Source organism: Staurois parvus, unplaced genomic scaffold (genome assembly GCF_062004578.1).
Source record: "Staurois parvus isolate SC_StPar_1 unplaced genomic scaffold, SC_StPar_1.0 ptg003224l, whole genome shotgun sequence".
Lineage (NCBI taxonomy): Eukaryota > Metazoa > Chordata > Amphibia > Anura > Ranidae > Staurois > Staurois parvus.
In genome coordinates, this window is record NW_028321020.1 from 75001 (window position 1) to 87534 (window position 12534).

The 12534-nt window shown below is 52.0% G+C and overlaps 1 protein-coding gene across 1 annotated transcript in view; it reads right to left on the bottom strand.

Annotated features, from left to right (window-relative positions):
• LOC149428471 (protein patched homolog 2.S) overlaps positions 1-11775 on the bottom strand; it is a 33550-nt gene extending 21775 nt beyond the window's left edge. Inside the window, exons 1-4 of the mRNA XM_089667372.1 lie at positions 11590-11775; positions 10351-10420; positions 8639-8730; positions 346-541 (exon numbers count right to left, since the gene is read on the bottom strand). Coding sequence (XP_089523498.1) covers positions 346-541; positions 8639-8730; positions 10351-10420; positions 11590-11705 — 474 coding nt within the window. The 5' untranslated portion in view covers positions 11706-11775. The remainder of the gene's footprint in view (positions 1-345; positions 542-8638; positions 8731-10350; positions 10421-11589) is intronic.
• Between the last annotated feature and the right edge of the window lie 759 nt (positions 11776-12534).

The window sequence follows — 12534 nt, forward strand, 5'->3', positions numbered from 1 at the left end:
TCATGGGAGGCAGCTCATGGGGGGCAGCTCATGGGGGGGGGGCAGCTCATGGGGGGGCAGCTCATGGGGGGCAGCTCATGGGGGGCAGCTCATGGGGGGCAGCTCATGGGGGGGCAGCTCATGGGGGGCAGCTCATGGGGGGGCAGCTCATGGGGGGGCAGCTCATGGGGGGCAGCTCATGGGGGGCAGCTCATGGGGGGCAGCTCATGGGGGGCTGCTCATGGGGGGCGCACTTTGGTCCTTTTCCTTGGGTGTCAGCTGGTCTTGTCCCGGCACAGTGGGACTGTCAGTTCCTGGGGGTCCCCTTACCCAAACCCCCCCCCCCCGCCATTTCAATAGACTCACGTTTTGTGACTTCTTGTTGGGGGCGCTGTCTGGGCACTCCGAGTCGGAGGGGTCAAGGCAAGAACGCTCCATGTACGCCTGGCCCACCTCCGCCTTGTCCAGCATCTCTTTGAAGCCATCCAGGCTGGTGAACTGACCGAGCTCCTCCATCAGCTGGATCGGGTCCAAGTTTGTCCACTGGATGTCCCGCCTTCCCCTGAAAAAGAATCATCCAAGTTACTCACTGAAATATTTCTGTGCAATCAACAGCGCTGCGGTATATGTCAGAGCTATACACATGTAATAATAATAGTGTGTGACTGGGGGGAGGGGACATTAGAGCGTAAGCTCCTCTGGTACAGAGACTGATGGTACTGTGGGGGAGGGGACATTAGAGTGTAAGCTCCTCTGTACAGAGACTGATGTGACTGTGGGGGAGGGGACATTAGAGTGTAAGCTCCTCTGGTACAGAGACTGATGGGACTGTGGGGGAGGGGACATTAGAGCGTAAGCTCCTCTGGTACAGAGACTGATGGGACTGTGGGGGAGGGGACATTAGAGCGTAAGCTCCTCTGGTACAGAGACTGATGTGACTGTGGGGGAGGGGACATTAGAGTGTCAGCTCCTCCGTACAGAAACTGATGGGACTGTGGGGGAGGGGACATTAGAGTGTAAGCTCCTCTGGTACAGAGACTGATGTGACTGTGGGGGAGGGGACATTAGAGCGTAAGCTCCTCTGGTACAGAGACTGATGGGACTGTGGGGGAGGGGACATTAGAGCGTAAGCTCCTCTGGTACAGAGACTGATGTGACTGTGGGGGAGGGGACATTAGAGCGTCAGCTCCTCTGGTACAGAGACTGATGTGACTGCGGGGGAGGGGACATTAGAGTGTCAGCTTCTCTGGTACAGAGACTGATGTGACTGCGGGGGAGGGGACATTAGAGTGTCAGCTCCTCTGGTACAGACTGATGTGACTGTGGGGGAGGGGACATTAGAGCGTAAGCTCCTCTGGTACAGAGACTGATGGGACTGAGGGGGAGGGGACATTAGAGTGTAAGCTCCTCTGGTACAGAGACTGATGGGACTGTGGGGGAGGGGACATTAGAGTGTAAGCTCCTCTGGTACAGAGACTGATGTGACTGTGGGGGAGGGGACATTAGAGTGTAAGCTCCCCTGGCACAGAGACTGATGTGAATGTGGGAGAGGGGACATTAGAGTGTCAGCTCCTCTGGTACAGAGACTGATGGGACTGGTGGGGGAGGGGACATTAGAGTGTCAGCTCCTCTGGTACAGAGACTGATGGGACTGTGGGAGAGGGGACATTAGAGTGTCAGCTCCTCTGGTACAGAGACTGATGGACTGTGGGGGAGGGGACATTAGAGTGTCAGCTCCTCTGGTACAGAGACTGATGTTACTGTGGGGGAGGGGACATTAGAGTGTCAGCTCCCCTGGCACAGAGACTGATGTGAATGTATCCTCCGCTCTCCAGGAATTGCTCTGGAATATGTTGGTGCCATATTCCTGTCAGCAATGCAGAAGATCACATATATAACCTGTGAAGGATTATCTGTCCCAGGCCCAGAATGCAGCAGATGATGGAGGTCGGGGACCGGAGCCGACATGCAGACTGTTTACATTCCACGTTAAGCACTTAGAGGGAAGTTAAGGTGAAGGAAAAAAAATTGATATAAAATGTGTCTTTGTTATTGAAATGCTGTCGCTCGCCTTCACCTCGCAGGATCGGAGTTTGCTCCCGGGGCCGCATCCCCCCTTAACCAGCGAGGCGTGCCAGATGCCCGAGAAAAAGAGCATGTATTATCCTGTTACACAGAGGAACAAAGCTGTGTGCTGCCATTACTTCAGCGCGCAGCGCAAGTCAGGCCAATTAACAGCGACTCCGTAACATCTTGATAGAGCCGGGGAGCCTGCAAGGCACTCTGGGTAAGGGGATGCGGGAGCGTGGGGCCGCTTGGATGCCTGGGAATAAGACATTATCAGGAGGAAAGGGGATTCCGCCGGATCTGATGCCGGACTGTCCACATGGGAACAATCCCGGCGGGCGACCGGCCTGCAATTAAAGGACCGACAATTAAAGGACCGGCAATTAAAGGACCGGCAATTAAAGGACCGGCAATTAAAGGACCGGCAATTAAAGGACCGGCAATTAAAGGAGCAGTCCACCTAAACCAAAGACGTACAATCAATGATACATCTCTGACACATCGGATCGCATGGTGTCAGCTGACATTGTAGGCTACAAACTAACAACTGGCATCTTTTTTATTGGACAGGAAATCAGTAGCGGGCAGTAAAAAGCGCCCCCCCCCCCCCTCCTAAATCTGTACTATACTAATTACAACATTGTAACAAGATACGGGATCTCCTCATTTATAAAGGAGCCGTTGTCCGCAGGCGGCTCTACATGTTTGTAAGATCCATTGTATCCAATATTAGACTTTAGGAAACAAATATCCCCGTTGGGGACATAAATCTCTCCAATGAAAAAAAGATGGCGGCCATACTGCGGAACTCTATGAAAGTTTGGGGCCCGTGGATAACAGACGATCTCATGACAGATTTAATTGCTTTCTTTTGACTATTGAACACACACTTGCTACAATAATTCTTGGATGTTTCATGGATTCTGGGGGGGGGGGGGTCTCGAAGTCCTATTTCCCCCTTTAGCCCTGATCTGCCCTTTTCTTCACCTCCTCTATACCTCCACTTCCTTTCATGTCCTAAGACTCGCACTCTTCTTGGCAATGACTTGGCCGTTGGGTTACATAGTTACATAGTTAGTCTGGCTGAAAAAAGACAAAAGTCCATCCAGTTCAACCATAGGAAAAAAAAGTTATAATCCTCCATCTACAGTAGATCCAGAGGAAGGCAAAAAATCCCAGCAAAGCACGATCCAATCTCCTCCTGCCGGGGAAACATTCCTTCCTGATCCCCCGAGAGGCAATCGGATATTCCCGGGATCAACGTTCCCTATAAATGTTATATCCAGTTATATTCTGTGTATCCATTTTAGTTTCATCTGAAACCTGTGGAGAACTTGAGAGGGACTGCTGGGTCTGGGAGGAGAGTAGCACCACACCTGAAAAGAAGGAAACCACTGGTGATTGGAGAGTCCTTCACACAGAAGGACCAGGGCCAACAAGGGGCCCCAGCTTATGACAACCAATGGAGCACCACCCCTGGAGAGAAGGAGACCACCGGTGATTGGAGAGTCCTTCACACAGGAGGACCAGGGCCAACAAGGGGCCCCAGCTTATGACAACCAATGAATTACCACACCTGGAGAGGAGACCACCAGTGATTGGAGAGTCCTTCACACAGCAGTACCAGGGCCAACCAGGGGCCCCAGCTTATGACAACCAATACAGCACCACACCTGGAGAGAAGGAGACCACCGGTGATTGGAGAGCCCTACACACAGGAGTACCAGGGCCAACAAGGGGCCCCAACTTATGACAACCAATGGAGCACCACACCTGGAGAGAAGGAGACCACCGGTGATTGGAGAGCCCTACACACAGGAGGATCAGGGCCAACAAGGGGCCCCAACTTATGACAACCAATGGAGCACCACACCTGGAGAGAAGGAGACCACCGGTGATTGGAGAGTCCTTCACACAGGAGTACCAGGGCCAACAAGGGGCCCCAGCTTATGACAACCAATGGAGCACCACACCTGGAGAGAAGGAGACCACCGGTGATTGGAGAGTCCTTCACACAGGAGGACCAGGGCCAACAAGGGGCCCCAGCTTGTGACAACCAATGGAGCACCACACCTGGAGAGAAGGAGACCACCGGTGATTGGAGAGTCCTTCACACAGGAGTACCAGGGCCAACAAGGGGCCCCAGCTTATGACAACCAATGGAGCACCACACCTGGAGAGAAGGAGACCACCGGTGATTGGAGAGTCCTTCACACAGGAGGACCAGGGCCAACAAGGGGCCCCAGCTTGTGACAACCAATGGAGCACCACACCTGGAAAGAAGGAGACCACCGGTGATTGGAGAGTCCTTCACACAGGAGGACCAGGGCCAACAAGGGGCCCCAGCTTATGACAACCAATGGACTGATCTACCCGATCCATAGAAATCTGGAAGTGCTGACTACTATAGACCACTCTATTAGAGGAGGGGCAGGACAGGTCTCTGTGGGCTCTGAAGTTCTATTTGGTGTATGGCTTTCTGATGGCGATGGGTTGGACCTCAGGGACCCTCAGTAGTAGAGGAATTGGGTTGCCCCAATAACAGGTTAATGTATCCCATCTTTGGTTGATCCACCCAATGTGGCCACAATGTGACTTTGGGTAGCAATGTTCCCGGACTTTGGCTGTACCTTTGGCCGATGCCGGATCTCTTGCTGTCTTTGAAAATTGTAAAACCTCAAAAAAAAAAATGCATTGGAATGAAATCTCTCCGAAGAAATGTATCAGAATACAGTTTAAGGAGCTTTCCGCACCTTTCCCACTCCGACCCCGAGACTGAATGTGATGGGAAAATCCAACATTCTGAGTTGTCAGAACAGGAATAGAGGGGAAATCTTTCAGGGGGTCTAAAATTGGCCCCAGTATGTGTATGAACGTGAGTTAGTGACCTTAGATTGTACGCTCCTCGGGGGCGGGGACTGATGTGAATGTACAAAATAGATGTAAATTGACGGCGCTGTATAAGTACCTATAATAAATAAATAATGGGGACACCCGTTCTACACCTTAAGCATGAAGCGTCCCGTGTTGGATCTACCAAGTGAGCGGGACTGGTGAAGGTTAGATATGGCAATGATGGACCAATGGCATGGCGGCATCGCTAAATGTGGTTCTGTACAAAGTAGAAGGAGCGGCTGTAGTCCAGGACAATGTGGCCTCCTTCATCTATTGATCCAGCAGCCCCCGTGATGAGTGAACCTTCCTCCTAGCCCTGAATGGGTTAAACTGTGTGATACAATCCTCCCTCATGAAAAGGGGGCTCCATTGCCCGTTTTCGGGCCCCCCAAACAACCGGCTTAGAGAGAGTACGGGTCTCTGCGTCCCCCTTCTTTGGAAGCTGAGAATTCCCATTTCTTCTCCTCCAAAAGATGTGATGACCCCTCAGGAGAAGGTTCTGTGTTTTCTCAAGCCCCCTGATAAAAAGAGGTGAACGAGGGGGGAGACGGGAGGGGGAAGGAGGTCCACAGAGGAGAAAGAGAGGTAACATGTGCACCGAGAGGCGGGGGTCCCTCATTCACCAGCTTACCCATCATCCAAAACATCCCCCCCCCCCAGTACAAGGTACAAAACGGCAGAAAATTTGGGGGAACGGCGGTCCCCGGGTCCAAAGCCAACGACAGAATTGGATCTCTGCGAGAGGAACATAATGTCTAGAAGGGGACACACAAGTGCGGCGCACACACATTTTGCCGGGCGAGGGAGGGGCAGTGCCATAATTCATTAAAACTGGCTAGAAAAACAAGGCCCCGCTTCTCGCAGGATTCCCACATACCAAGCGGCTGCTTCCACAGTGAAGCCCCTTTTATCTGCCCTTTCTTGCTTCACTGAAGCCAACTCGCCTCTTTTGTTTATCGCACACATTGCTGCTCCTTTGTTGAGCGGCTTCACTCTCTCTGCCTCTCGCCTATAAAAAAAAAAAAAAAAAGAAGAGGGAGCGATCCCCGGGGCTGAACTGAAGCGGAAGAAGGGGAACAGAGCGACCCTCACCAAAAGAAAATATTGGAAGTTGCCATGCTTACTGGCCATAACGGCCATGCCACCATTTTTAAATTCCCTCCTTTGCTTTGGACTACAAGTCTAAGCAGGCCCTGCGAAGGATGGGACTTGTAGTCCCTCGAAGGTCGGAGGCTTGGAGTTTGAATAACGTGGAAGTCATCAAGGAGCACAAATGTACTTTTTGGCATTTTCTTTTTTTTGAGCCTTAGTGTTGGATATTTGATGACGACGGGGTAGAAACCCCATCAAACTGAGGCGGCGGTCAGCGCGGGGTCCCCTCTCTCCTCGCAGTACCCCCTCTCTCTCTCTCTCTCTCTGCCTCGTTCTTTATTCCAGCCGGACTCTGAATAATGGCAGCATTTCAATTTGTTTAGCAACTGCCTGCTATTTACTGGATCATTAGCATGAGAATACACTGTGTTACCATTTGCTGACAAAGCAGCAGCTCGGCCTGGGCCCCATATAGATAAACACACTTGTAAACAGAAAGAATGGAGGCTTTTGTCCCAGCTTCCATCTTCTCTTCCCTCCCCCCCCCCTCCACTTACCCTCCCCTCGCCAAAAAAAACCCCTCCACTCCTCTTCACAGTCCCTCGGCCTTAATAGACACATAATTGGCAGGAGGGAGAACGAGACAGGGTGGCCTGGAAGGTATAAGGTGGGGTTAGCTTAGTCAGGATGGCTGAAGGGCGGAATCTGAGATGGGGGGGCATGAACGATAGTTGGGGGTGCAACAGAATACGTCCAATGGGTCTTCGATGAGGAGGCCAAAACTGTTCCCAGTGAATAGCTAACTATCTGTTAGCTTGGTCAAGATGGCTGAAGGACGAGATCTAAGACAAGGTGAGGGGGGGTTGGATGCCAATGATATCTGGGGGTGCAACAGAGGAACTCCAACGGGTCTTTGGTGAGGAGGCCAAAGCTGCTCCCAGTGAATGGCTTGCTAACTAGTGTTAGCTTGGTCAAGATGGCTGAGGGACAATATCTAAGACAAGGTGAGGGGGGGTTGGATGCCAATGATATCTGGGGGTGCAACAGAGGAACTCCAACGGGTCTTTGGTGAGGAGACCAAAACCATTCCCAGTGAATGGCTGACGAACTGATGTTAGCTTGGCCAAGATGGCTGAAGGACGAGATCTAAGACAGGGTGAGGGGGGGGTTGGGTGCCAATGATATCTGGGGGTGCAACAGAGGAAGTCCAACGGGTCTTTGGTGAGGAGACCAAAGCTGCTCCCAGTGAATGGCTTGCTAACTAGCATACGCTTGGTCAAGATGGCTGAAGGACAAGATCTAAGACAGGGTGAGGGGGGGGGGGGGGGTTTAGGCACCAATGATATCTGGGGGTGCAACAGAGGAAGTCCAACGGGTCTTTGGTGAGGAGACCAAAACCATTCCCAGTGAATGGCTGACGAACTGATGTTAGCTTGGCCAAGATGGCTGAAGGACGAGATCTAAGACAAGGTGAGGGGGGGTTGGATGCCAATGATATCTGGGGGTGCAACAGAGGAAGTCAAACGGGTCTTTGGTGAGGAGGCCAAAGCTGCTCCCAGTGAATGGCTTGCTAACTAGTGTTAGCTTGGTCAAGATGGCTGAGGGACAATATCTAAGACAAGGTGAGGGGGGGTTGGATGCCAATGATATCTGGGGGTGCAACAGAGGAACTCCAACGGGTCTTTGGTGAGGAGACCAAAACCATTCCCAGTGAATGGCTGACGAACTGATGTTAGCTTGGCCAAGATGGCTGAAGGACGAGATCTAAGACAGGGTGAGGGGGGGGTTGGGTGCCAATGATATCTGGGGGTGCAACAGAGGAAGTCCAACAGGTCTTTGGTGAGGAGACCAAAGCTGCTCCCAGTGAATGGCTTGCTAACTAGCATAAGCTTGGTCAAGATGGCTGAAGGACAAGATCTAAGACAGGGTGAGGGGGGGGGGGGTTTAGGCACCAATGATATCTGGGGGTGCAACAGAGGAAGTCCAACGGGTCTTTGGTGAGGAGACCAAAACCATTCCCAGTGAATGGCTGACGAACTGATGTTAGCTTGGCCAAGATGGCTGAAGGGCGAGGTCTGAGATGGGTGAGGATTTTGGACGCCAACGATTTCTGGGGGTATAGCAGAAGCCCAGTGGGTCTTTGGCAAGGAGACCAAAAACCATTTTAGATCTTTGTTCAACCCATTGTGTCCATTTTCCGAAACTAAGAAACGAACGAGCCATTGGATGTATGGCAGGAATAAATCCAAATGATCAGGTGGGAGAGGAAACCTGACTCGTTGTATCCCAAGAACCTGATTAAAGAAGATATAAACCCGATCTTTTCAAATCTGCAGTTTTCATTAATATAATCTCTAGTGATGCTGCCATTAAAATCCTTGTTCAGGCACTTCTTGTTACAAGGTGACAACACTCTGTCCCTGTCTCCCAATTGGGCTCCTGCGTTGTCACCCTGCCACAAAGGCTTCCAATGGAGAATACAGGTGGCTATTCCAACACACACTACACAGGTATGGCCTGCTGCCATTATAATGGTGGACACGCTTTAATCACATGACCGTTTACATGCACACAATTCTAAAGACAGGACGCGGGTTTCACTTACGGTAGGTAGGCGGAGCCTCCTTGTAGCTGCGACCCTTCCCAGAAGCAGTCCAGGGGGGTGACGATCACACAGGGGAACAGTTTTTCGATCATCTGTTGGAGAAACCATGAATACAGGATATTAAATCCAATGCATGTACCAGAAGTGAGCGCATGTGAGACGGCATGAGCAGAGTATTGTACCATGTCAGCCATCGATCAGTCAGCCATCGATCAGTCAGCCATCGATCAGTCAGCCATCGATCGGTGCAGAACGTTTGGAGTTTAGGGGATCCCCTTTAATGGCTGACTTAACGCCCCCCCCAAAAAAAATGACTGGTTGAGGCACCTCCTCTACTAGCAGGATGACTACAAACGTCCCAGTTATAAAGCGGTTGCGTGCGCCATGTGCGCTACCGCAGTCTGTGAACGCCATTAGTCAGTGTTGATCGCAAGCAAAATGCACAGGGCCAACCTGAACAGCTCTGTACCTTGTGATTGCTGTGAACCACAGCCCTCCCCTTTCCACTATGTGTGAGTGGAAGGATTGGTGCCGATCACATCCACCTGACAACCTGTCACAGGTAGCGGCCATGGCGGGGCCTGCTGACCGCACCCAATGAGGGTAAAACCAGCGGGAGACCCAATGCAGGACCGCATCCCCTCCCTATGGTTTAATAGCCATGCACCTCTGTACCGCATGGTAGCAGCTGACCCTGTCCACCCTCAGCAGCCAAAATAAAGTGCTACATATCCCAACAGACAAGAGTCTGCTCAACCGCCCCGACACCAGCATGTTTCGTCATCCTTCATCTTCAACCTCATCCACAGATACCGCCCAAATCGCCCACTCCGCTCCTCCCAAGATATCTTCCTCTCTAGCTCCCTCATCACCTCCTCCCACGCTCGCCTCCAGGACTTCTCCAGAGCCTCTCCCATCCTCTGGAGCTCCCTACCACAGCATGTCCGGTCAGCCCCCACCCTGTCTGCCTTTTTTTGAAAACTCTCTTCTTCAGGGAAGCCTACCCCACCTCCACCTAAGGACTGTACTTGGGTCACCTCCACCAGATCATCCCCCGCAGCTATCACCTTCTGTATCCCCTCCCCCTTCCTTTAGATTGTAAGCTTCATGAGCCGGGCCCCTCCTATTCCTTCTGTACTGAAATGTAATGTAATTGTACAGCCCCCCTTTGCTGTTGGCGCCATAAATCCTGTATAATAATAATAATCCTTCAAAAAAAAGTCTGGCAAAAAAATGAGATCTCCAAAATACTCGCCATGTGAGCTTTCGAAGGCTTCACCTTCAGGCGCCATCCATATGTATTGTATGATCTGACAAACCAGACCAAGAAACAAATGCGTTCCGAGAGCGCGCTCCTTCAACAAGTTGGGTTAGCCAAGAGAGCAGAACACTCCTCCTCCAAACTCATACGGACCCATTCTGGCCCGGGGTCAGTAGGGAGCCCCATGAGATGCCCCTGGTACCTTTCATAGGCTTTTTGGAGTGTGGGTGAGGACACAGGGGCCCCATGATCCTCTATTGCCCGGGGCCCCATGAGTTCTCAGTCCCCCCTGTACGGACCACAAATGAAACGGTCAGATGTGAAATTCCGGGGAGGAAACCTGCACCTTTGGAGGTTCTTATGGAAAGCTCAGGTTGCCATAATGGCTGAACCACCAGCAAGGTTCATGGGTGAATAAAAGAGGATTGCGGCTTCTGCCTGATCCACTCACCCTCTCGATCATCCCGTTCTCGATAATCGGCACACCAGACTTGTAGCAAATCTTGTTCAGATCCCAGGACCTGCAAGACAAAGGTATATAGATGATGTTCCTGGCAGATGAAGATACTTCTGTCCCCACCTGAGAGGTTGTGAAGCTTCTGGAACCCTTTACTGCACTCTTGTGGGAAAGTATAAGAAGGAGCCATTTTTTAGAGAAGCCATGTCAATGGAGGAGCCAAGTCAATGGAGGAGCCATTTTTAGAGGAGCCATGTCAATGGAGGAGCCATGTCAATGGAGGCACCATGTCAATGGAGGCGCCATGTCAATGGAGGCGCCATTTTTAGAGTAGCCATGTCAATGGAGGAGCCATGTCAATGGAGGCGCCATGTCAATGGTGGCGCCATGTCAATGGAGGAGCCATTTTTAGAGTAGCCATGTCAATGGAGGAGCCATGTTAATGGAGGCGCCATGTCAATGGAGGAGCCATTTTTAGAGGAGCCATGTCAATGGAGGAGCCATGTCAATGGAGGAGCCATGTCAATGGAGGAGCCATTTTTAGAGGAGCCATGTCAATGGAGGAGCCATGTTAATGGAGGAGCCATGTCAATGGAGGAGCCATTTTTAGAGGAGCCATGTCAATGGAGGAGCCATGTCAATGGAGGAGCCATTTTTAGAGGAGCCATGTCAATGGAGGAGCCATTTTTAGAGGAGCCATGTCAATGGAGGCGCTTGAGCTGAGTAATTACTGGCCATGCCCAGAGGTGTATTTAGGTTTTGTGCTGCCCTAGGCAATACAAAAATCGTCTGCCCCCATGGACACCGACCAACACAACCCCCCCATCCCCCTCCCATGGAGAGAGCCTGACATTAACCCACCACACCCTTGCCCCCCACCCAGGAGAGCCTTCCACTGCCCTTCACTCCGATAGAGAGACGCTCATCTTCACAGCTCTGGACATCCCCGTGAACGAGAGTCAGGCTCTACATACACCATGAAGCAGCCCGCAGCCTCTCTTGGATCCCACCTGGTTCCCATGGTGTGCGTGTCCATTCTTTCATTCCTTCTTCTGGGGGGAGGTGCTACCCCCCTAAAAAATGCCGCCCTAGGCAAGTGCCTTGTGGTAAATACACCCCTGGCCATGCCTACTGCTAACAGACCCTCAATATCAGAACAGGTATGGAATGTCACATCTGTGTGCCCGCCAAAACCCAAAAATCCCACCAACTCCCTGAACCTGGCCGACTTACTTTCCATACATGGAGACCTGCACTTTGCTGGCGGCCAGCGCTGCGTTGAGGTGGATCAGCATGGCTTCCTGAGTCAGAATGTTCTCCCCTTCCTTCTTCGGAGTCTGGATCAGCATTTGAGACGTGTAGACCGATTCCTCGCCCAGCTTTTCCTTCGTGTACCGGAGCTCTTGGCTAACTCGGCTCCCAGCTAGAGAAGAAATGAGAAAGATCGGGTGTCAACATACGTCCATCTCCTCTACCTCTACCAATGCATCGAGCGCAAACATTCCCAGCATGCTTTGCACACAACCATCGGGCCCTTAGCGGTAGAACCACCCAAGAGGATTCCGAATTATCAGAACAAGCAGCTGATTGATCATTGGCGGACGGACGGCGCCTGGAGAGAAATGTTGATCCCTGCAACTCTCCGGGGTCCTACTATGAAAAGTCCTCCTCTGGCCGGGGCGATGGGACCCCACAGTATCTCCCGGCAGGAAGCGGGTTAAAACGCGTCTGTCATAATGAACTGTCAGACTATGGGAACCGCATCACCCGGGTATTCAGTCCTCCGCTTGCGAACTTTGTGAGGAAGAAAGAAAGTTTCTCGTCATTAGTGCTAATTTGAAGCAGCGCGGGTCCATCTGGGGCTTCAAAGCCCATTGAGAGAGGCTGAGGAATTCCAACTCCCTAATTAACCCGGAGAACAGACATGAAAAGAGGAGGCTGGGGGACCGAGGAGGCCAACTTCAAACGGAGAGATGCCTAGGAAGACGGGAGGCGGGCGGAGGACAGGGAGGAAGAAGAGCCGGGAGAGGGGAACCACTTCCCGAAACGAGGCCGGTGACAAGTTCAGGTTACAGGAGCACCTGTTGGGGACCATGTGCGGGGACCATGTGTGGGGACCAGTGCGGGGACCATGTGTGGGGACCATGTGTGGGGACCAGTGCGGGGACCATGTGCGGG